The sequence below is a fragment of the Sciurus vulgaris genome (genome assembly GCF_902686455.1).
Source record: "Sciurus vulgaris genome assembly, chromosome: 7".
Lineage (NCBI taxonomy): Eukaryota > Metazoa > Chordata > Mammalia > Rodentia > Sciuridae > Sciurus > Sciurus vulgaris.
This window is the reverse complement of record NC_136467.1, coordinates 133,953,805-133,980,140: the sequence shown is the minus strand read 5'-3', so window position 1 is coordinate 133,980,140 and position 26,336 is coordinate 133,953,805. Positions and strand designations below refer to the sequence as shown.

The window sequence follows — 26,336 nt, the reverse complement described above, 5'->3', positions numbered from 1 at the left end:
TTTAAAATCATATCCCTTTGTGGTTACATTTCCTATATGAAGAATTTCACAAAAGTAGGAAAACAAGAACATTATTAAATTTTGGATCTATATTGTAAACACATCTAAGAAGCCACATTTATAATTGTCAATTTTATTTTCTACTAAGCTGGATAAAGTTCAGTGTGCCCTGCAGTGATGGTATGAGAAGGTTTGTGGGAATCCCTGCTCGTTTTACACTTAGATTCCTCAGGAGAAAAGTTAGGTCTCATCAGAGTCCTTGTGTAAGGAGGGAGTGCTGAGCAGACCCAGAGGACCAATCTGACCCACTGGGAGGCTGCATTTAATCCAGTCAAAATATTAGCCAACTTTAAAATTTGAGAGTTTTTGTTTTAATGCAGCTCATGATTTTAGCATATCAGTTATGGTGACTTTCCTGATAATAGCCAGAGATATGGTGAGACTGGCTCCCACTCCCTGTGTGGGGACAGTCTGCTGGAGTGTCCATACTCACTGGACCTTTTAAAAGTGTATCGACTGCTGCAGCCTGAGGTGGAGCCCAGCCAGGACCACTGGAGGCAGGAGCAGCCAGCCCTGTCTCAGACCATGCGCTAGTGCTATATAAACTGGAGAAGTCCTTTTCAAAGCAAAGTACTTTGTGTACTAGAAAGTTTGTTATTCCTGATTTCTGTGTAAAAGCGGATGTGTAAAAACAACATCCATTCATTGGCTTCCATTGTAATTCTCAAGGGTTCTCTTCACCATGTGACCTAGAAAGATACTTGGCCTGCAGATAGAAGGTATGGGTTCTGACACTTGGCCTGTCCCCAGCCTTCTGGAACAACCTCCTAGGGAGTCCACTTTCCTTATCTCATAAACTCAAAAGGGACCCTCCAGCTCTCGGGTTCTGTGATCTTTGCTCCTGTTCCTTATCCAGTAATTGGGTGTAGCTTCTTTGTCAATATAGAAAATAACAACCATCATAAAATCAAGTAAGGCATTCTGATGCACTGAGAGGATTGCTTTTAAACTAGAATCCCCTTGTAGAAATAAGAATCACCCTTCTACTTCAATACTCACCCCCATTTCACATATAGTTTTCATAAAGGCAACCAGTCTGACCTTAGTATAAAGGGACATGAAGCTGAGTAGGGTTTTAATCAGAGGACTAGGCATGTTTCGAAGGACCCAGGCAATAGGCTTCTACACCTTGGCCCTCAGTGTCAGGAATAGAACATGGTACAGGGCAGAGGGTCCCATGTGGGTCCTCAGAGAATGCATTCCCAAGACCTTCTGGCTTTCCAGCTGTCTCCTAACCCGTTCCCAGTGTGATGAAGGAGTTAAAGGAATCCAAGCTCTAACCCCCCGCCAGGGAGTGTCTTTGGGCACCAGAGAGACTCTGGCACAGGATGTGTTTTCATGGAACTGCTTATCAAAACTAAGCTTCTGCCGTTTCATTTCAACGGGGTAGATTGGGTGGAAAACTGGCCCAGGGACCAGGAAATTTGCCTTCTGTTCCTGCTCAGCCGCTCTGTGACCCTGTTGCAGGTCAGTCCTCCAAGCATGTCTCAGTTTCTCCATCTGTAAAATTAGATGATGAAATGAATGTTGTTTATAAGAAATGTTGGGGGAATCCTGCTTTGTTTGCACCGTGACAAAGGAAGTCTTTCCTGGGCCTCAGCCTCGCTGTCTTCCTAAGTTCTTATCTGTTTGAAGGGTTTTCGGACCACAGCCGTGGCTGCCTGTTAATAGGTTGTGTTCCCACCTAACCTTGTTAACACCATCCCAGCTCTAGGAAGAGCAGCGGAGGAGCTAGAAGCACTTTTGTGCCAAAATAAACAATAAAGTTTGGAAACACTTAGACGAAGATAATTAGGAAAACGATGTTGAATAAGGGATGGCATTCGAGTTGCTAGTGTGCCGAAGTTAGAGTCTGGATCCAAAAGCACGGTCTCCAGTTAACTGATCTGTTTTAAAAGGCTTTCTGTTTTATTTTTGTTTGGTTTGGTTTCTGTCTTTTAAAAGATTTAATTTGTTTAAATCTTCTACTTACTGCTTGGTTCAGGCCCCACTTAGGGTTTTTCTTCTTCATTGAGAAGTCATGTTGGAAAAAATAACTTTGTCAACATCTGTTCACTATTTAAGAACACTTTTAACAAAGGAGTACTACCTAACAATAATGAATGCAGATAACTATCCAGAAAACAAGACAGCTCCTCAGGAATATCTATCTATATTACATGAATCTGTTTTCTTAAAGTGAAAGAAACCCACACATAAGATATATCTATAAATTGCCAGGATTTTTATGCTCTTTTGAAATTTGAACATACTGATCTCTTTTGGGCAAGGAATCAGAAATTTTTAAGGATGGAAATGTTGAAACCCCAGATTCTGTCCTAAAACACATTTTTTTAAAGGAATTAGTGCTCCGAAAAATGCTGTGTTTTTATGTTTGGTATGATAACAGCCTGTGGAATTATCACATCATATCTCCATGATCGCTCTGGAGTACTGATCTCTCAGGCATTAACCCAGGAATTTTCTCCAATAATATTATCATTTATAATAGCAATAACATTTGGTAGATCACAAAGTGCTCTCAATATATTATCTGATAGGATATCTAAAACCCTACAACCTGTGTAAGAAAATCAGGGCCAAAATAAGTTAGGGAAGTTATCTAAAGTGACAGGCCTGTTCAGCGGTAGGGCCCAAAGCTTGAGGACTCCAGTTCAAGTTCTTTTCATGACAAAACATGAGCACTGTCCTTTTTCAGTACCCATTTTCCTGTAAAAAAGACTTCATTTGGCAGAAGTGAACAAGCACTTAAGGTCTTCATCTCTTGCCCCTGTGGATTGCTTAGCTCTCACATCCTACATACAGGCTTTTATTTTAAGTGCTTCTTTTTGTATTCTCTCTCCCAACATACCCTTAGCTTTAAATAACCATCTCCCATCTTGTATAAAAGTACACACAGGATCGCAGAAAGGCCTCCTAAGATACCAGCACTGTTGTTATTGCTGGGAGCAAGATCATTTCAAACAAACACACACACAATTTTTCTTTTTCCTTCATCCTAACCCTCCAACCCAAGTTGCACTTGAGGAATTGAACCAGCCAAGAAGCAGGACTAAGTTCCTCTCCCTTTCTCTGGTCCCTTTTCTCCTACAAGCCCTTCAAGTTGGTAGTGGGCTGCTAGGCGGCCTGGGGCCTCCACTCCCATATACTGCCTTCCAGCAGATGGCACTGTTTCCTCCCTGTGAGTCCCACCCAGCTGGGGGGCACAGAGCACCCTTAGGAGCATCCCATCCCTTCCTCAGTGGTCCTAGCAAAGTTTTAAACTACTGTTAACACCGAGTGTGAGAGAGAAATGTGTTGTGCAAATGGAGAAACTGGTTCTCATTGTTTTGCAGTTCCTTAGCCCACCATGATGACTGAAATGTTCCATTGTTCTCCTGAAAGTAAACCTCTAGTCCATTTCACTGATTAAAATAACAATACTTGGATTTTTTTTTTTCTGGAGTCCATCACATACAGGATAATATATGTGAAAGAAAGAGGGCTGGGGATATAGCTCAGTTGGTAGAGTACTTGCCTCACAAGCACAAGGCCCTGGGTTCAATCCCCAGCACTGCAAAAAAAAAAAAAAAAAAAAGTGAAAGAAAGAAGTGATGCTGACGATCCTATGGTCAAATGTGTTAATTCTCATACTGAGACTGTCTAAAGTGTCTCACATCTATGCACATGTGACCTGTAGGCCTGGCCTACAGAATGAGGGTGACTTACTGGGAGGGGTCACTTGTCACCTGGCGGAAACTGCACTCTCAGGGGAGGCACAGGGGTTTTATATCTGTGTCCTTGGAGAGTTGATTTACTGAATATAACTCTTAAAGTCTTAATTCACTGATTCTTCAGCCTATTTGCTGAACTTAAAACTGAAGTTGTAAACCCAGAGCTGAATTTGTTCTTTTTCATTTTGGCTCAGAGAATACATTCCAGAGACAGAACAACAAGACTGGCCTACTAGGAAAAGTCTCTTTCATTTACTGGCATGTTTCTGGATGACCCCATGGCCCACATTTGCCAGCATCTCAGCACATCCTGAAGCTCTGGCAGCACAAGTCGCCATCTCTCACCTGGGTTTTCCAAACTCCATGACTGATCTCAGAAATAATTTAGCAGAAGTGGGATCTGAAGAGTAAGCAGAAAGTGTGAATACCATGTATGTCTACAGGCTCATTCACAAGAGCAGTCAAGTATACTAGATATTCTGGCTACACATATACTAGTACTTTAAATTACCAACTTTTTTAATGCTGTTTGAAGCTATTGAGTTATAAACAAAGTGATCAATGTTTCCTAGGGTCTCAAAGCAAAGACAACATTTGGGGGAACACAGTTACAATTTCATTTTGAGATTCTATCTGTTTGAGACTTTGTGAATGATCTTTTACTCTATACGTACAATGCAGCAAAAACATCATCAAGTCCTTTGAATTAGAATGTAATGTGAAGTGAAGGCGCTGGGGCAGGTGCACTTCATTTCAGAGACCCTGCAGGTGGACCATCTCCCCAGAAAGGTCCAGATCACAGAGCTAACATCGCTGTTCTCATGAACACCACTCACAGTGCTCTTTCTCTGGAGGTTGAAGGCTGAAAGAATGAAGCACAAATCCTCCCTGGGCCAAGAGGTTACATCATAAGGCCCGTGTGATCAATAAGAACATTGTGGTGGTGATTTCATAGCTGATTAACTTACGTGTCTACAAGCCAACACTTGACTTGAAAGGCTGGTCTGGCTGCTCGCGATGCAAGTGTGGCCTTCGCCAGCCTGCCTGGCACTCGCGCTGGGCTGCTCTGCCCTGACCGCAGCCTGGGTACAGCCCTTCAGTTTCGTTGTGAGTAACCCGTCAGCCAGAGCCTGCGCCTCTGTGAAAGGGCATTTTGTCTTTTCAGGCAACACCAAATGACAAGATAATTAGTGCTAGGGTGGGAAAAACCCAAATTGAAAAATGGATACTTAGTCGTGGACTCTTCCAAGTTTGAGGAGACAGCAGATACGATGGCTTTGTTTTTCTTAGTAATTGGAATAAATGTGAAGGACTGCTAGCAATGAACACTTAATGATGAACTGATGCAGAAAAGCATAACAATAAAAATTGCCCAGGTGTTTCTCAGTTCACTGTTGAAACATAGTATGTTTCTTGACTTTTCTGTAATTGGTTTATATCATATTGTCTTTTAATTCATGTCAGGATCTTAGAACTTCCTCTTGGAGTTTTTGTATTCCTTCTTGCAAACTTTGTTTCATTTTTAAGGAAACGAATTTGTATAGTAGGAGTACAGTTTTGTCATCTCTGATGTTGCTTTTAATCTCACCAATTGCAAGGTAAATAAATCACTGTGTACTTGGGGGGTGTGGGGGAACTGGCAGGAAAACAGAGTATGTTAAAGACTCTTGCTTTTCATTGCTAGTGAGATTTCCCAACTGGAGCCTCTCTATTCTATTTCGCCTCTGGCTAGCATCTGAAGATCAGTAATAAAGCTCTATGCAAATACTTTCATGTATTAAAAGAACAATATTTTGACACTCATTGACACAAGCAAAAAAATACAACACTAAATTAGTGTTCAGGAAAACAATGAAGATATTGTTCATTCACATGAAATGAATGTGAAAAATGTTGTGTTATATTAACAGAAAAGGGTGCTTCTCAGCTCAGCCTTTAGCATTTGCCTCTGTGATGCTGCTTATGGTTTTGTATGGTAATAGAAAAGTTTCTTTGGGTTAACAGCCTTGAACAGTTGTTGATACTTGTCAAACTACTAAAAATTTTTGTCAGTGAAAAAAAAATAAGAGCTTGTTCATTAGAGTCTGATAATTGAAGTTTCTCTAAAGAGTTTTTTAAAAATATTTTTGAATATTTTAGAGTTTTCAAATTACTTGATAAGTTTACTATTTTGCAAATGTTAATTTGTCATAGACTTGCTTTTCTACTTCATCTTGATACCTAGAGTTGTATAGACTTAAATTTTTTTAAATCTCCCTTGATCATCTGGTTATTTTTTAAATAAACAAATTTATAGACACACTCTTGATTTTTATTTTAAATCATGGGGAACAAAAGGGATTTTTTTTTCAGTAATGAGGACAGGCTCTTACTGAGAGGGGGGGATTTCCCTAAATTATTATTTGTGTATTGATGTGTATTATTGTTAGGTATGGATGTATATACTCATACATATGATGTAATTTCTTTCCTCCCATAGCACTACACTCAAATATTCCTGCAGACAATCAATATTTTCTTAAATGTAACTGACTTCCCTTTTCACCTATGTTGATTGCAGAGCCAGCATCTAGGAAATCATTAGAACCAGCTCTGGCCAGACAGGTCTCTCACAACTTCAGTGCTTGATGCTGTCCTGCTGTCTTTGTGTCTCTTCCTACAGATGTCTCTGAGACTCTGATTGGTCTAGAATATGCCAGGTTCCTCTCCACAATAAAGGCAAGGAGACATAGGGACAGATCACCTAGTTTAAACACTGCTGTCTTTCATTCACCACTTTGGCTAGAGCAGTGGGTGGCAACAGTCTTACTTATCAGATGGAAGGCTTAGAAAGGTCCCACACCCGCTGGCTCCCAGGTACTATCTGGAGCCTGTGTCCCATAAACCTTTCCTTAAATCAGATGCTGAACTGTAAAATTCCTTTCTCCTTTATAAATGTTGGAATACCCCAGGGCCTGGCACAGTGTCTGCCTTGTCTGTCACTGTCTGGTATATACCCAGACTCTAGCACAGTGCCTAGCACCTACCAGGCACTTTGTAAATGTTTACTGACTGCCTAGTTGGTCCCCAGGTTAGCCTACAGCAGTTCCTAACCAGCATTTATGTCAGAGTCTCAGAAGTAAAATGCACATGAGCATAATGCAGTAGAAAGAATAGGAGAAAGTGAGTCAAGACCCTAGTCCCAGCTCTGGCACAAGTAGGTGTGTGACTTTAGGCAAGCCACCTAATTTCTCTGGTTTCAGTTGCTTCATCTTTAGAATGAGTTGAACAGAATGAGAACATCTCTGAGGCCCCTTCCAGCTATAAAATTCTGTGGCTCTGACTAACAGACTTGGGATTTAATTAACCCCACCCTATATTCTTCCCTCCCCTTGCCATTTATGGGTGCTAGAATTTGGACATGGAGATGAATTTGATTCTCCCAGGCATCAATAGCTCTCTCAAACTACATAATCATCGTTGTCACCATCATCCTGGTGATAAGGAGTAGATCTTTAGCACTTCTTATGGCCCTGGCACAGTTCCAGGCACTTTACATATGTTAGCTAATTTAATCCTAAAAACAACCCATGAGGTAGGAGTCCCATTTTACCATAGCACCGGAAGATTAAGTAACTCCCCAGAAGTTGCCCATTAAGTAGCAGGCTGGAGTTGAAGAAGTGGTCTGATTTCAAGTTTGACTCCCCATGGACTCTTAGTGTAGTTCCCAGAGTAGCTGCCCCAGCTTTCCCTTGGAACCTGTTACAAATGCATACTCTCTGTCTCTACCCCAGGCCTGAGTTGGAAACTCAGGGCTAGAGGGGGCCAGCAATATGTGTTTTAACCTTCCAGGTGATTCTAATGCCTGCTAAAATTTGAGAACTCCTGCTTCCTCTCTTCATCACTACATTTTGCCAGACCCGTAAATGCTCCTTGGGTGTTTACTCCCAGGTGTCCCAGCTGGGAAGGGGCAGTGTGGTATGACTGCCCATCTGTGGATGAATGAGGCAGGTACTCAAATACCAGTGCCCATGAACTAGGAGTAAGTTGTACTGCTTTTGAAGTTTGCTCTCTCCTAATTGTCACTGATGAAATGGCCACAGGAGCCAGAGGGTGGAAACAGTTACAAAGGAAGGAGGAGAGAGGCTTATTCCTCTAGTTGTGCCCTGTTGAGAAGGCCTCTCCATGAAGCCCTGGCTGTGTCTTGGCAGGTTGAGCAGCAGGATTAGGTAGTACATCACACAGTTGAGTTTACCCTCCTTTTTTAAAAGGGAGCAGCTTCCCTAGCCCTGCACCATCCACTGGGGCAGCCACCAGCCACCTGTGCTACACTGAGACTCTTCTGAACTGAGATGTACTGTTGAGTCAAAATATACATAGAATCTCGAAGACTAGTATATAGTAAAGGTGTGTCAAGTATCTCAATAGCAGTTTAAATATTGAAAGAATAACATACTCCATATATTGGATATTGGATTAAATAAACCATTTAAATTCACTGCACTGTTTCTTTTTTACTTTTTTCGTGTGACTAATAGAAAAATTTAAGTTACATATATGTGGCCCACTGTATATTTCTACTGGACAGCGCTGTTGTACACTAACCTTGTAAAGTTGTATCTATTATTATATCTAATATTATGGCACTGTGAATTGAACCCAGGTATGCTTTATCCCTGAGCTATACCCCAGCCATTTTTATTTTTTATTTTGAGACAGGGTTTCACTAAATTGCTGAGATTAACCTCAAATTCTGATATTCCTGTCTCAACCTCCCGAGTCACTGGGACTGCAGGGGTGAGCCACAACACCCAGCTTGTATATAGTTTTAATTTACTGGAAACAACGATTGCAACACTGGAAAGGAGAGACCCACAGCAAGCCTAGGACTTGCTATTCAAGGGCTTAGAACCATCCAAGAAGTTGGACTCCCAAGGTCAGACTCAGAATCAGGTGCTCAGGACAGGCTTGCAGTTTAAGGTCATGACGGGGTCAGAGCTGGCCTCCCAGGAACAAGTTTAGGCAGCATTGCCAGGAACCAAGAGCAGGGAGATGGACAATCAGGTGGTTATGAGTGTAAAGAAACTTCCTCCAGCATACCCAGGGCTTTTATATTGTTCCTGCTGAGCCAGGAACTAATTCTAGAATGGCTTACCTGGGTATTCGAGTGGGAGCAGGTAATTGGAAACACCTGGCTGAGGTAGGTGGCTGGGCGCGCTCCAGGAAACAACCAACCACTTCTGGGAAGTATGTTGTGACAGTAGTGATGTTTGGGCCAAGTTAAAACATTTGTCAAATTATAGTGACCTGAAAGCGTGCTTCCATATTCCAGGTGCCAGACTGTGAATTATTTTTGCCCTCATAGAAACATGTCATCAAGCATTGTTAAATACAGATGGAACTTTCCATAGAAGCTGCAAATCAAAGCTATAATGCTTATATTAAAGACAAATTTAGTAATATTGCTGCTATATTAAAGCATTCCACCTACATTATAGTTGTCACGAGATAGCCCTTTGTGGTAGACTCTTCCTAGAGGTGGCTGAAACAATCTCACCCACTGCACCTCCCAAAATGGGGGAAACTCTGTTTCCCCTTTGTTTGAATTCAGGCTCAACCTGTCACCAACAGTGTGCAGAGGAAGTGACAATGATTAACTTCCAGGCCAAGTTTTTGTAAGGTCTTGCAGCTTCTGTTCACCTTCTTGAGAGCAGACACCATGTAAAGAATCTTAGGCTAAGCTAAAAAATGGGGAGACATCATGTGAGGTCTTGGGAAGAACAACCATGTGGAAGAGAACTGAAGCACCCAGGCCTGGGAGAGAAGCCCTCATGGTCCCACAGATCCATCCATACTCCCAGAGCCAACCAACACCATTAGGAGCTGAGATGAACCATGTACCCTGAGCCCTCCTGAACTCCTGACTCCAGAATCATGAGCAACAAAAAGACTTCAGTAACTAAGTTTTGACATGATTTATCAAGTCCAATAGAGAAGTGTAAAAACCTTTCTTTGTGCATTTTTCATTAAGGTTCTTTCACACATTATGCACATAATCACATACCCTGGGGGTACGTATGATGACATAATTCTTTATGTACCTGCTCAGTAAACCACAATGAAACCCACTTATGTATGATTGTAATAGCCAATGAAAGAAAACCTACATGTAAACAAATAAAAGACCAAAAGAGTAGAGGATTGGAGAATGGGGGAAGGGAGGGCAGAGAAGGAAGGGTGTAAACTACTGGGGAATGACATGGAATAAAGTATGTTTTGTACATATATGAAGGCACAGTGAACCCCACTATTATGTATAATTGTAATGCACTAATAAACAATTTTAAAAACCTTATAATATATTATGCTGAGCACTATATTCAGCAAATTATATAGGTTTAATCCTCTAAGATATTGTGCTTTAAAATTGAATGTATAGATTAATATCACTTTTAAAATATTGAACTAAAGGTATTGTCATTCAACACTCTTTCCTTGAAACTCTCTGATATCAAGAATAAGGAAAAAAATAGCAAAAAGAAAACTTTAGCTTCATTATAACAACAAAATTGGCCATAACATGAGTTCTAAGATATCAAGAATTTGAGGCAGATGTCACAAATTTGGAGAAAAATAAGGGAAGGTGCTGGCAACTATTCATATAGCCTTTGAAATTTATCTGTAAAATACTATGACATAGAGAAAGGTGGAGAATGCCCTTGTGGATACCTGCTGCTGCACTGCAGAGTGGCAAGAAAGTATTGCTAGTGGCCAGTGTTATTGCTTGTGCCATAACCTCCAAGCACAGGGACACTGCAGATCACGGGTCCTGGGGAAGGTGGAGAGAAAGCAATAGTTGCCAGATAGTACTGCAGCAACCCTGTGATTTATGGTTCATTCTGTGAGCCACACTATACAACTAAATGCTGAGAAACTTTGGCAGCCATGTCCTAGGCCAAGGTCAAAATGAGGTTGGTAAGAGGTCTTGGGAACAATCTACAGTGAAGCTACAAGTGGCCTCAATGCACTTTTCCATTCCTTCTCATGAATTTTTCAACATAGTCAGCCTTGTTCAAATGTAATAATAATGTGGAAGGTCCCACCCCAGCATCTACACCTGACAGCAGAGGGGGTGAGGGAGTGAGGAGAAAACTGCAAGAAGAGAAAAACATCAGTGAAGCAGATGAGCAACACCCATCTAGGAGCATTATTCAAAGAGGAATACACAGCCAGGGCAGTGGTGCATGCCTGTAATCCCTGCAGCTCAGGAAGCAGGAAACAGGAGGATGGCAAGTTCAAAGCCAGCTTCAGCAACTTAGCAAGGCCCTAAGAACTCAGCAAAATCCTGTCTCTAAATAAAATGTAAAAGAAAGGTGCTTGGGGGCTGGGACTGTAGCTCAGTGGCAGAGCACTTGCCTAGCACTGTGAGGCACTGGGTTCAATCCTTAGCAGAGGAAAGAAGGAAGGAAGGAAGGAAGGAAGGAAGGAGGGAGGGAGGGAGGGAGGGAGGGAGGGAGAGAGGGAGGGATGCTGTCCATCTACAACTCCAAAAGAAAAGAAATAATAAAAAAAAAGTTCTGGGAATGTGGGTAAGTAGTTAATCACTCCTGGGTTCAATCCCTGTACCAAAAAAGGAAAAAAAAAAAAAAAAAAAAAATTTAAAGGGGCTCAGGATGTGGTTCAGTGGTGAAGTGCCCCTGGGTTCATCTCCCAGTACCAAACAACAACAACAAACACTTATGTGCCTGAGCTCAGGTCATTATTCCACATAGACTCAAAGAAATTATAGCTAGCATGTTTCTGATAAGTTTACTTAGAGCAAAGGTGGGCAAATTACAGTCTATAGGCTTTGTAAATAGTGTTTTATTGGGGTCATACTCATTTGTTTCCATCCTGTCCATGTAGTTGTGAGAGATCATGTGGCCCAGGAGTCTAAAAGGTCTACTGTCTGACCCTTCAAGAAAAAAAGATTGATGTCCCCTAGATTAAATAAAATTACTGAAAGAGATATAAAGCAAGCTGGTAGTGATCAGGAATGATATTAAGAGAAAAAGGAAATAATGTCATATTAGCTGCAAAATCTTAAAAAAAAATTTAAAAACAATCAGGTGAACTGACTGGAGGAACTCACATAAAATAATGTAAGAAAAAGACAAAAATGACTAGACAACAGATACTGACACAACAGAGATACAATATATGCATAATTGGTGTGCCTGAAAAGAATTGGAACAAATAAAAGAGATAAAATATACTCAGAGATTAAAAAAAAAGGTCACTGAATTCTGTTATACTAACTGTTCTAGTCTGTTAACTAGAATAACTAGGATCTGCCTACTGAAAGAGCAGATATCCCAAAAATTTGTTTAGAATAACAAATACACAACTAGGAGCTTTTGGGTTTCCAGGGAAGAAAAATTAAACCCAATTTTGGATTTCTTATTGGTATGGCTGGCTAGAGTAAATATAAAGGACAAGACCAATTTTCACATAGCCTCTTTCTTTCAGCATGTATATCAAAGTAGAATGATATGCTAACAGCAAAAACACAAGAAGCAAGGGCTATATAGCTTTCTAAATTGTATTGTGTTCTTTTGGTGCTTTTATTGATTTATCATCTATCAGCTTTTCCTATTCAGTAGTTACTTATCTTTATTTATTTATCTTTAAAATGTCTGAAAGACCTTTAATGAAAGGATCCACATGTCCCAGTGTTTTTGTTCATGAAGAAAACAAATAGATAAAGGGGGCCATTAGTCCAGACTCTGATTCTGTGTTATTTGATTTGATCAATATCATTTTATTTGTTTTTGTAGATTATTTGGTTCTTATTTCCCAAAAATGTCAGAGTAGCAGTACTCTCCCTGGCTGATCCTAAGACCCACCTACATGGGTCCCACCAAGCCTAAGGCCTGGCCTTTTACAAGACCCCTTTGAGGCGCTAACCCAAACTATGTATACACCAGGCCAACATCATGAAGACAGCTACTGGATAAAGCTTAATGATGCAGTATCCACACTTGGCATCCTTTATTTTGAGCTTTAATTTCCATTGGTTCAAATTCACTTTTTTGTTTGTTTGTTTGTTTGCAGCACCTAGGGCCTTGTGCATGCTAAGCAAGCATTCCACCACTGAACTACAACCCCAGACCCCATGATTTTTATCTGAATTATTTCATAGACTTTCTCCCTGAAAAAAGAAGACATGTATATACACACATATACTTACATATAGTTGTATTTTAAGATCTATTTTTATGACGTAGCACATAAAGTACAAAAGCACAAGGCTAAAAAAGCAGCAATCAAATACACATAGTTAAACATAACCTTGATTAACAAATCTTGTTATTCATGGATGCCAGCTCAGTTAATAAGTGTTTGTGGTTTGGATACTGAACTGCAGGTTAATGGCAAGGTAGAAGCAATTGTAGAATCTAGACTTTTAAGACAAACACACATCACACCCCAGAAGGCATGCATGGAATCAGGTGTAGTCAGTCGGCTGTGGTGATGTACTTTGGGTGTTCTCCTTCACTGGTCCAGCTGTGAACAGCCATCAGACCTGTCAACTTATCAAGCAAAGAAGACCACCCCTCTCCAGGGACCTCCAGAACCATTTCCACATTCATCATTTGAATGGGTGGATAGGAGAAAGTGAGAGGGGCGTTTTTATTTTAAAGTTTTAAAGTTAAAGTTGTTTTGATCTCTATTAGATTCACAGAAAAAAATAGATTAATTATGTAGTTACAAGAGAGCATGTGTACAAATTTAACTAATATTTATATCCATCTCAACCTGGTTGTTAAATGTCAATATCACGGAGTCAGATTTCCCTTAATCCTCGTGTGCCTTAAATGCACAATGTGATTTGAAAACTGCATTGTTCATTTGCCATTGAGAGACATTTTTATGTTGAAGAATCTGAAGCTTTGGTACATTCCTTAAGTGATTTGCTTCCCTCCCTGTGGGATGGATGAAAAGGACAGGGATTTTTTTCATGCACACTGGTAATCAGGTCAGGACTGAAAGTAAATAAGTATCTGAGGAAGTGGATAAGTCAGTCACATCCTTAAAGGGCACCAAAAGAATGTGGGAAGGCTCTGTCCTTTTCCTCCTTGATTCCTTGAGAGACAAAGAGAGAAGACTGAAGTCTAAAATATGTAACCTCAAAAACTGTTTCTCCATTCGGAAGCCAAAACTGGGTGGCGATTTGGTCAGACTGTGGCCCAGCTATGTCATGGGTCATGTGGTCCAGCATGTGAACAGGAAGGTGAGAATGGGTGAACTTTTGCCTCAGTTGTGCCATCCATCAAAGAATAAATGGAGCAGATCAACGTATGCAGCTGTACACTGAAGTGAGTGGCCGAGTCCTCCTCACAAGGGGCCTTTGTCTCCTGGACCTGATCTGGCATTATGATGGGGACACACTAAGCCTCAGCTCTGTGGCAAATTACTAACCCATTATCACACCAGAACACAGGATCATTTATCTTCTAATCCAGAGTGTCACCTGTTCTTCATTTACCAGTCGATAACCATTCATTATGCTCAGTGGAGATTTAAACAAAGCGCTTTCCCTCTGTTAAAACCAGTAAACTATTCAGTAATAACAAATAAATCTGGACTTGTATATCCTTTCTCTTCCCATTCCCAGACTAGAGTCTGGTACAATATGAACCCCAGAGGAAATGCCTAGAAATTGATAGGTCAGAGGGCACAGATAGTCTGATGGAAAAGAAAAAGGCAGATTCTTGGCTCTTGCTCTTGTGCAAGCAAGAGGCTCCTACTGATCCTCAGATTCCTGCCAGGGGATGGGGCCCATGTTTAGAGTGATCCACCATTTGACAGCACCCATGTTTCCTCCTCTCATTTTTACCAAGCCCTTCTTTTCTTTCACATGACTAACAACGAAATTTTTCTGTGAACACTATACAACAAAGTGTTCCTAAAGAAATAAAATCAGCTGAGTGGTCCTGAAAGACCTATTTGAAATGTTATTTTTAGAATGGAAATTTGAGTCAAACACATTTAAGTGAATTTACCCTGTTACATCTAATCCCTCAGAAAAATATTCAAACAGAAATTCTAGCCAGAAGTATAATTTAATTTTTCCTAAAAACTCTGAAAGTATTTTGATGAAAGCCAAAACAAGTTTGTGTGTGCATGGCTGTGTGTAGGTGTGTGCCTGGGCACAGGTATATGCTTGCACCTGGGTGGGAGAGGTGGGTAGGTTGGCTTTGTTGGGAAGGGTGGTCAAAGGGTAGCTAGGTAGGGCCCAGGGAAGCAACCTTGCCATGTGCAGTTTGTCACAGGGAAACCCAATGAGGCAACAGGAATTCATTCCATTGACTAGACTTGGGACCCTGGTCCAGAATCTGGACAAGGACAAGTTAGCATTCCCAGACAGGTGAGAGAAGAGCAAATTCCAGGCTGTGGTGACTTCATGTGCAGACACAGACCTACAAGTAGCGCCTGCGGACCTTGGCGCCTGTTTGGGGGAGCACCTCTCTGTTCTTCTTCCTCTCGGCCCCCAGCATTCAACAGTGTGCAGGGGCCACCAAGCCATATAGACTCCATTTGTTGCATGAACTGCCCCCATAAAGAGGAAAGCTTATATTCTAGGCCTTTGCAAACTTATCAAGCTTTATCAATAGTAGATAACATTCAAAAAGTCTTGTATCTAAGTTCATCAACTATGGTCTCTTAATGCAAAACGAAACTGCAAATATTTAATTAATGTCACCAAATTTGTCTATTCACCAAGACAACTTCTTCTGCCAGTTACTCTACAGTATATCACTAGCTCAAAAGTGATTGGTATTGTCCCAATAAACATTCTGAATCTCCATAGCATGGAAAATTGCACAAACTCTCATCTTCAAAGAACAAAAGTTTTATTTAAAACAATCTGATAATAGTCCAAAAACATGAAAATACCCACAAGAAATAACTTCATGTAAAAGGGAAATAAATTCATTTTATTTTTAGAATGTTGCTACAAATTCACAAATATGAATGAATAAAGGATTAAACTTTTTTGGTAGCATTTTCTAAGAGAAATAAGTTTGTCTTGTTTTAGCAACCTGTTTTTTTTCAGCTTTTCCAATACCAGATAGGGAGACACCCACCAAATTGAACTTCTTACTAAAGTTAGAACAAGAGTTCAATGCACATATCACTGGGACTGTGGAAAAAGTAACTATTCTTTTAACTTATTTTATCTTGAGAATTGGGTGCGAGCAATGGTGGGAAAACTTTTTGTTTTGTTTTAGCCTAGATCTTTCCTTCCTTCCTTCTTTCCTTCCTTCCTTCTTTCATGTGTGCTGAAGATTGAACCCAGAGCTTCATCCCTACTAAGGACTTGATCTTCTGCTGATGTACAGCTCCTAACCCCAGTCCTTCTAGAATCATTCCTAAAGAGATATGTTTCTATCAGATATCAGCTGCACTTAATTTTTTAAGATCCACATCCTTTATCTGTAGAAAAGAAAAGAAAAAACTTAAATGTGCAATTCTAAGCTATAGAAACTATAAGTCTGATGGGCCTGTATGTTCCCTTCCACTCCCAGTCCTGGCAATGGATCCCAGAACTTCATGCATACTCTACCACTGTGCTACATGCCCAGCCCTACCTGTATGCTATTGCAATTGAAGTTCTTCCAACCAAGTAGAACAAGGCTGTAAACAGTTGCCACCAGTCAGTATCTCAGAATGCTGCTGCATTTTTACCCAACCAGATTCTTTGTTCCTCTGAGAAAATGTACCTCAATAATACTTCAGTATTAATCACAGTATGGAAATTTAGCATATGACTGTGAACCTGAATGCCTTCATTTCGGTATAAATGTTTTCCTTGCCTGTCGGACAACTTTTAAAAATAGTAGTATTCTCTATTGTTTGATTGTTTCTCCATTAATGGTTCTTGCTTATATTGCTCTTTTGATTGGTAAATTTTCAAATTCATTGTTAAGAAATGAGGTTCTATTTTGGATGACTTTATTGGATATGATTTATAATCAGGGTTTAAATGACTTTCTTGTCTGCTGTCTGTGACATGCAAGGAAATTAGACAAGGCTTTTGGAACTGTTATTTCATACATACTATGAAAATGTTATTTTCACAGATATTGTTAGATATTATGTTCTCTTAAGTTGCAGTCCAGGGAACTGCTACATGAAAATCTTCTAGGATATTCAAGATTAAAGATTCCTGCTGAGTCTATACTCTGTGACTAGACCCAGGCATTCATTCCAACATGTTCCCCAAATATTTCTGATGCACATTAAATCGTAAGAACCATTGTTGTAGTGGTTAGACTATTGTAGTAAATTTACACTCCTTTTCTAACTGCACATGGCCATATCTGATTATGTGCATTTGACAACTTTGTATTCCCAAAGTGGCCACTGAGCATGACCTTCACATGAATTTGCCTTTCTCTTTCTGTAGGCTATGTGGCTGATGTTGCAGAATGATGAGCCAGAAGACTTTGTCATAGCAACAGGGGAGGTCCATAGTGTCCGTGAATTTGTTGAGAAATCATTTTTGCACATTGGAAAAACCATTGTGTAAGTACACCTAAAGTCAGTTGCTGCTTGTTCACAGATGTTTTCTGCCAGGTCTGCTCTTCACTTTGGTTTTGTTTTTCTCATCTTCCCTTTTACTTTCATAAAGCAAATAGAGGCCATTTTCATGTGGGACACTGCATCCAACCCCGTTTACATTGTATGTCAGCTGTTTGTCAGCATCTGAGCCTAGTCTTTTCCAAATTTCTTTAATCTTTCTTATTTTTAAATGTTTTTAATTTTTATTTTATTTAAAAAAATTTTTATCACATCATAAATATCATCTTTAATGATGCTACTGTGGCTAATTGTACTCTTTCTAAACCAATGTGATAACATTACTCAAAGTTTTTACTACTTCCATGTTATATTTTTTAAATTTGAAACCATCAAAAGCTTACAGAAAGGCTTCAAATACATTACAGTCTCCTTTGCTCTGAACCATTGAGGGTAAGTTGTGATCTGGTGCTCCATCATCCTGAACTGGGATGTGCATTTCCTACAGACGATGATATTCTCCTGCATAAACACAATACACACATAAAACACAGGAAGTCGCCAGTGATGAATTACTCCCATCTAATCCTCAGATCCCATTTGAATTTTGGCAGTTGGGCCAGTGCTTTTTTTCATACCAAACCGATCCAGTTTGTAATCGTGCACTACATTTACTTACTGCATTACACAAATTTTGAAGTCATATTTTCATTGGAATATTTGAAAGATCTGTGGGAAATCATTACAGATGAAAGATTTATTTTTTAATGATTTTTTTAGTTTTGCTAAAATATAGATAACATAAAATATATCATTTTAATCATTTTTAAGTATACAGTTTAGTGGCATTAATTGCATTCACATGTTGTTTAACCATCACCACCATTTTCAGAATTTTTTCATCATCCTAAAAAGAGAAACTTAAATAGTAATTCCTCCTTCCCTAGTCCTGGTAACCACTATCTTACTTTCTGTCTCTATGAATTTGCCTATTCTAGGTACCTCATATGAGTGGAAACCTACAGTAGTCGTCCTTTTGTGATTGTCTTATTTCACCTGGCATAATGTCTTCAAAGTTCATCCACACCATAGAATTTAACATCTTCTTTAAGACAATAACATTCTGTTAAGCATGTACCACATTTTGTGGTCCATTCATCTGTTGATAGATGCTTGTTACCTTTTAGCTTCTGTGAAAAATACTGCTATGAATATGTATTCACGAATATCTGTTATCACGAATATGAGTCCTGGCTTTTGGTTCTTTTGAATCTGGATTTAGGCGTGCAATTTCTGGGTCATACAGTAATTCTATGTTTAAGTTTTTGAGGAACCACGAGACTATTTTCTAAGATTCATTTTTAAACCATAAGAAAGAACTTCCACTTCTAGCCATGATGGAATAAAAGAAACTAGATATGACCTTTTATCTTTAAATACCTAGGAAACTAGACAAAATACATGGAATAATTATTTTAGATTCTGGATGGCAAGCAATATGGGACTATGATCTCTGATAGAAAAGAAATGAATGAAAGGAACTCTGTAATCACCCTGACCTGCTTTCTTCCTGGGGGGTCAAGGAGCATGCAAGGGGAACCCCAACCTGAGAACAGCTTTCCTGCTGAGTTGAGGAGGCTGATCAGAATTCATAGTAAGAGGGACCTGACATTATAGGATAGAATTCGAAAGAGACGGGATCTATATGGAAAAGAGCTTCAGAGTTCTACATAGAAGTTTTCTTGAGTCTTCACTTAATAATAAGATACACATGTATGTGTAAGAAATGCCACGAGAACTTAGACAAAGAACTGCCTGACAGGTGGAAAGTAAATGTTTCTTCCAGTTTACCCAAGACTAGAAGACTTTCAAGACTCAGATAGACATGATGGAGCAAACTGTGGATCCCTCAGAGAGTGCAGTACAGATTCAAGAAGGGCTCTATCTCAGGAATAAGCTGTTCCCTAGAGCAAAGGCTACTCTAGACTCAGACTAACCAACTTCAAATACAGCTCTCAAAAGGATGGAACTAGAAACAAATAACTTAGCTTCCTGTCATTATAATGACCCACATTCTTTACAGGAAGACAGTAAAATCTTAACACTCAGCTGCACAGAATTCATTATGTTCAGCTTTCAATCAAAACTTAGTAGTATGTCAAGAAGCAGGAATACATGACCTATAGCCAGGATAAAAATCAAGCAATAAAAAAGGAATGAGGAATAATAAAAGTGTTGGTATAAACACACAAGAACATTTAAATAACTATTATAAAGGTGTTCCAGCATTCTAAGAAAGATATAAGCACATTAAAGAGAGAGAGGTAAATAGCAAAACTTTTTAAAATCCAGTGGAGGGCTGGGCTTGTGGCTCAGTGGTAGAAAGCTTGCCTAGCATGTGTGAGGTACTGAGTTCCATCCTCAGTACCACATAAAATAAATAAATAGTTAAAAAAATTTTAAAAGGCCCTCTGTTAAAAAAAAAAAAATGTGGAACTTCTGGAGATGAAAAACTAAGTATCTGAAATTTTAAAAATTCATTGTTGGCATTGAGAGTAGATTAGATACTACAGAAGATTGGACATGGAGACATAATAACAGAAATGATCCAAGAGGAAGCACAGAAGGAAAAAGACTGGTCAGGAAAAAAAGAGTATAGTTTCAGGAACTTGGGGACAATTGTCAAGCAATCTGATATGCCATTGAAGTCCCCGGGGGGAAGGGGTAGGGGGAGAGCCACAGAAAAAGAATTAAATAATGGTCATCCCCCCAAATTTTATGAAAACAATAAAACCACAGATCCAAGAGGTATAATAAACCTCAAGAAGAATAAGCACAAAGGAAGTCACATTTCATAATCGAATTACCAAAAATAAATGCTAAAGAGAAAATCTTAAGACAACGGAAGAAGAAAGATAGCTACTTACAGAAGAACAAATAGAAAAAAGTCACTTTTTTTCCCTCAAAAAATATCCAAGGCAGAATACAATAGGTTTAAACTGCTAACAAAAATCCAGAAGCTAGAATTCTATGCCTAGGAAAAGTATTTTTTAAATAGTCATGAATTTAAGATTTCTTTTCAAAAAGAAGTTGAGATGATTCATTGCCAGCAAACTTTGAGGCAGAAGAAAAATGATACTAATTTGAAAGCTGGATCTTTGTAAAGGAATAAGCAGCAAAATAAATAGTAAATATGTGGGGAAAACATTAATGTCCCCCATTCCTAAATCTCTTTAAAAGATAATGTTTAAAGCCAAAATAATTTAACATGGGTGTGCGTGTATGTGTTTGTGTGTGTGTTGCATAACAACAGTAGCACAAAGTTAGGAGAAGATGGAAACATTTAAATATTACATTGTTATAAGGGTCTTACATTAGATGTGAACTGGTATGAATTATTTAAAGATAGATTACAATAAGTTAAAGTGGAAACCATAAATTCTACAGCTGTACTAAAACAAAATAAAGAACAACAATAAGCCAATAATGGAGTAAGTTACCATTCTAAATACTCAACCAAAGCAGGAAAAGATAAAATGGGACTGAATAGCAGATGGGACAAATAGAAATGGTACTATATTGATAATTATGTCAATTGTAAATTATTTAAATACTCCAATTAAAAGGAAGATTTTGTCAGACTCAAAAAGCAATGTCCTGTCTATAAGAGACTCACTTTAAATAAAAACACAGATTAAAAGTAACAAGATGAAAAAATTAGGAAGTATAAACACTAATCATAATAAAGCTGAAAGAGCTATATTGTATGAGACAAATTAAAATTCAGAATCTACAAGGAATAAAAAGAGAGATTTCATAATGTTAAGGGATAAGTTCATGATGAAGATATAGCAGTTTCAAACATATATACCCACATTTATACCTACTTCAAAACATTGACAGAACTGAGGAGAAATACACAAACTTTGTGCTTCCATACTTTTACATTCCTTTCTCTATAACTAACAGAACAAGTAGACAAAAAAAGAACATAGAAGACATGAACAACATAATAAACCTGCTTGACCTAATTAGTGTTATAAAAATATCATCCATTAACCAAAAACAATGGAATTCACATTGTTTTCAAGTGAACCTGAAATATTCACCAAAATAGACCATATTCTGTGCCATGAAAATAGTCTCCATAAATTTTAAAGAATTGAAATCATGTTTTCTGACCAAAATGAAATTAATTTAGAATTTAAGAAATAGAAAAATACTTAAAAATCCACAAAGATTTGGAATTAAACCACACACTTCTAAGTAATGCACAGGTCAAAGTGGAAATAAGGTAAATTAGAATATATTTTGAACTGTATGAAAGTGAGAGCAGAAAATCAAAATTTATGGAATACAGCTAACACAATGCTGTAAGAGTCATTTATGCCTTTATGTACTAATGCTGAAAAAGAATGAAGCTCCCTGAAGAGCTGCCTTGTTTTTCACTTAAAAAGCTAGAAAAAGAAAAGTAAATTAAATCCAAAACAAACAGAAGGCAAGGATATTTCTATTTTAAAGTAAAAATGGAGATGGATGAAATAGAAAACAAAAACACTGCAGAAAAAGTAAAGGTAACCAAAGCTCAGATGGATGTCTATCTAGATTGAGGAGGAGAAAAAGAAAAGACTAAGATTATAAATATTACAAACAAAAGAGGAAGCATCACTACAGATCCTACAGACATTAATAGACTAATAAGGGAATGTTATGAGGATTTTTTGCCAACTTGTCAAATTAAAGGAAATGGTCATGTTTTATAAAAGACACAAATTGCCAAAACTGACTCATGAAGAAGTAGAAATCTTAATAATTCCTTGTCTATTAAAGAAACTGATTTTCACTAGTGAATTCTAGCAAGATTTAAGAAAGAAAGTAATACTCTTGCTTCATTTATTTTGAAGAGTGAACACTTCCCAACTCATTTTATGGGACCAGCATTACCATGGTACTAAAAACAAAAACATTTTAAGGAAAGAAATTTATATAGACTAGTATTCCACATAATCATAGAAACAAAAAATGACTAGTAAAATATAAGCAAGTTGAATCTCAACATACATAAAGTTTATACACTGAAGTGGAATTTGTCCCAAGAAGGCAAGGTTAGTTTAACATATGAAAATGAATGTAATTCAACATATTAAGTAAACAAAGGAGCCAGATATTGTGACATACACCTGTAATCCCAGCTACCTGGAAGTCTGAGGCAAGAAGTTTTCAAGTTCAAGGCCATCCTGGGCAACAAAGGGGGAAATATGACTTTTTTATTTTAATACATGCAGAAAAAGCCCTTAAAAATTAAATCACTATTTATTATAAAAATTTTAAGAAGACTTCAACAAGGTAGGAACTGAAAGGAAATGTCCTTAAACTGATAAATGGCATCTAAGGAAACACAAGTACACATACTTGATGATGACAGACTGACTGCTTTTCTCTAAGAATCAGGGCCAGAGCAACTTTGGCCCTAGAAATCCTTTTTAACTTTATCCTGGAAATCCTATCCAAAAAGAATCAAAAGAAGAAGAATATTTACCTTTATTCACAGATAGCATGATTGTGAACATAGAAAACCTAAGTAATCTACAAAAACAACAACTAGAGCTAGCAGGTGTATCTATAAAGGTCTCACAATGCAAGCTCTATACATAAAATCAGTTGTAGTTCTGTGTACTACCTATGAACAACTGAAAATTGAAATGAAAAATACCATACACTGTACAATCAAAAAACATGAAATTCTCAGAGATGAATTTAATAAAACATGAAAAATGTGTGCACTAAAATCTAGAAGATATTGATAAAGCCCTAAATAAATACACTGTGTTCTTGGACTGGAGGACAGACTGTTAATAAGATGTTGATTTCCTTCAAACTGATCTATAGATTGGGTATAATTCCAATCAAAATCAGATTATTAGAATAAGTTAATTCTAATTATAAAGATTGATAAAATTTGCATGGAAATGCAGAAGATTTAGAATTGTTCTGAAAAAGAAGGTGGAGAACATGACTGCCTCATTTTAATGCATCTTTAAAGCATAAACCACATGTTGTTGACATAAGGTTAGACATACAGATCAACAGAACAGAATAAAACTTCAGAAATAAACCCTAACTTATATGAGCAACTGAATTTCCACGAAGATAATTCAGTTGGAAAAGACTACTCTTTTCAATAAATGGTACGGGCACACTAAATAATGATGGGGGAAAAAGTGAAACTCAGCAGATACTTCATACTACACACACACACACACAAATGGATTATAGATGTAAATAAGGGCTAAAATTAACATACTGCTAGGTAAAAACGTAGGATAGCTTTGCAACCCTGGGGTAGACAAAGATTTTCTAGATTGTTTTACAATTTAATTAAGGGGTTTTTATGTAGCTATAATTTCCTAGTCTATGGCTTATCTTTTCAAGTTCTTAACGGTGCTTTACAAATATCAAATATTTCAAATTATCATGTAGTTCATCACTTTTTATCAGGTAGTTTATTACTTTGTAGCTTTTTGTGTTACATATGTTTGCATTGGATATATAGGTCAATTCGAAGAAAAGGCAAGGATTTCTTAGGACACCAAAAGCAAGAAACTTTTTTTTTAAATTGCAGTAGGAATGTAGCTCAGTGGTAGAATCCTTACCTACCATGTACAAGGCTCTGGGTTCAATTCCCAGAACCAGAAAAAAATTTGATATAATGAACAATGCTTAAAAATCTCTGTTCCTTTAAAGTGATCATTAAGAAAATAATAAGTCAAGCCACCATCTGGGGACAAAATAATTGTAATATGTATATCTAAACAAAATTCTTATGTGTAGAATGTAAAAGATAATTCAACAGTAAGACAACTTAATAAAAAATACACAAAATTTTGAATACTTCATACAAGAAAACATTTAAATGGCCATTAACCACATGAAAATATGCTCAACATGCTTAGTTATCTGAGAAAGCTACATTTAAGCCACAAAGTGATGCCATGACACTCCCTTTAGAATGGCTAAAATGAAAAATGACCCAGTGCTGAGTGTTGATGAAGAGGTGGAGCAAATGGAACTCTCATAGTACTTGTGAAAGTAATGGTATGACCACTTTGGAAACAGTTGATTTTCTTATAAAATCTAATATACATTTACCATGTGACCAGCAATGATACATACCAGTGAAAAATGAAAATATATGTCCAGGTGAAGACTTATACATGAATATGCATAGCAGTTTTATTTCTAATAAAACATTTCCTCCTGATGTCTGATCAACCAGTATATAGATAATCAAATGTACTATATCTACACAATGGAATGCTACACAGTGATTAAAAGGCATAAACTGCTGATACTGCAACACAGATAAATCTTAAAATCCTACTTAAACTTGGTGAAAGAAATCAGACACAGAAGAGTATAAATGTATGATTCTATTTAAATTGTATTCTAAGAAAGACTAATTTGTAGTGATAGAAAACCAGTCAATGATTGCCTGTGTAGCTGGGTATATTAGTAATCCTAGCTGCTTGGGAGGCAGAGACAAGAAGATTGCTAATTCAAAACCAGCCAGGGCAACCTATATCAAAATAAAAAAAATTAAAATTAAAATCAAAAAAAAGAGTACTGGGGATGTAGCATCATGGGTAACTTATAGTTTTCTACCCTATACTTTTCTCTACTTCCCAAATTCTATAAGGAACTTGGATGCTTTTGTAGTTAAAAAAAAAAAAAAAAAAGAATGAAAGAAAGAAAGAAAGAAATCACTTTAAACACAATTCTAAAAATTTGGCATTGTCTTACAAATGATTTCCAATGTTAGACACTCTTTTGAAAAGTATATATGAGATCTTGCCCTTCTCCCATCTTGGAGACAATGTCCAGAACGTGGTTATCACAATATCTTTTGGTCCTATAATCCTATGGGCTAAATGCTTTTTATTTTTACTATTCGACCTCACATAAGCTTTCCCAAACGGGGATACTGTTTGAAAATGGCATTCCATATCTAGCTTATTTAGAAAATATTATGTATCACAACTCCCTCATAGAGAACCAACAATCACCATAGCATGTTAAAAGATCTGTAGTAAAGGAACTATTTAACTTGATTTAACACAGCATTTTCTAAGCTTAATTTTTTTTAACGTTTTGGTGTAGGGATGATTGAACCCAGGGGCTTGCATATGCTAAGCACATGGTCTATCATTGAACTGAGCTACACCCCAGTCCCAAGCTTAATTTTTAGATCTATATTAAAATCCTGCACCAGCAGTAGTATCCTCTGGATAACTAGCTGGGAAATACTCCTCCCTCATTCAGAACTGAGCAGCAGATGTTTAGTATATCTGACTCCTATCTGTCCCTAAGATAGGCCTTTTCATTGCTGGTTTCTCCCTTAGCAGAAAAATGCCTAGTAAAACAGCTACATCAGTTTCACTAAAGTCTATTTTAAATTTCAACCAGTGACCTCTTTCAAAAGTTTTGTCACCTCCATTTTGATTCAAATTTTGTAAAATTACAACTGCTTTGCATGATACATTAAAAGTTGCCTTTGAATGGTAGATAGAACATTTTGGTGAAACCATAGGGTCTTTTTGTTTTCTTTTCTTTTGTATTCTTTTTGTGTTTTTTGTTTGCTTGTTGTTACTGTTTTGGTACTAGGGTTTTAACCTAGTGGCTCTGAACCACTGAGCCACATCCCTAGCCCTTTTTATTTTTTATTTTGAGATAGGATCTCACTAAGTAGCTGAGCCTGGGTTTGAACTTGCAATCCTCCTACCTCAGCCTGCCCAGTCATTGGGATTATAGACATGTGCCACCATGCCTGGCCCATAAAGTTTTTTTCACCTTCCCAGAAAGAGGGATGTGAGGGCTCAGTATTCTAGATGAATAAAAGACCTTACTTTGTGCCTTTAATAAGAGTCTTCTGAGTGGCAGCCTATCACACTGGTGGCTCTTCTCACCTAGACAGAATGGTACACTCCTGTGTGCCCAGTACCTATTTCAGTTATTTCTGCC

The 26,336-nt window shown here is 37.9% G+C and overlaps 1 protein-coding gene across 1 annotated transcript in view; it reads left to right on the top strand.

The window, feature by feature from the left end:
* GMDS (GDP-mannose 4,6-dehydratase) overlaps nucleotides 1-26,336 on the top strand; it is a 626,998-nt gene that overhangs the window by 486,722 nt on the left and 113,940 nt on the right. The window contains 1 exon segment of the mRNA XM_079148803.1: nucleotides 17,206-17,324. Within this exon segment, the coding sequence (XP_079004929.1) occupies nucleotides 17,206-17,324 (119 nt within the window).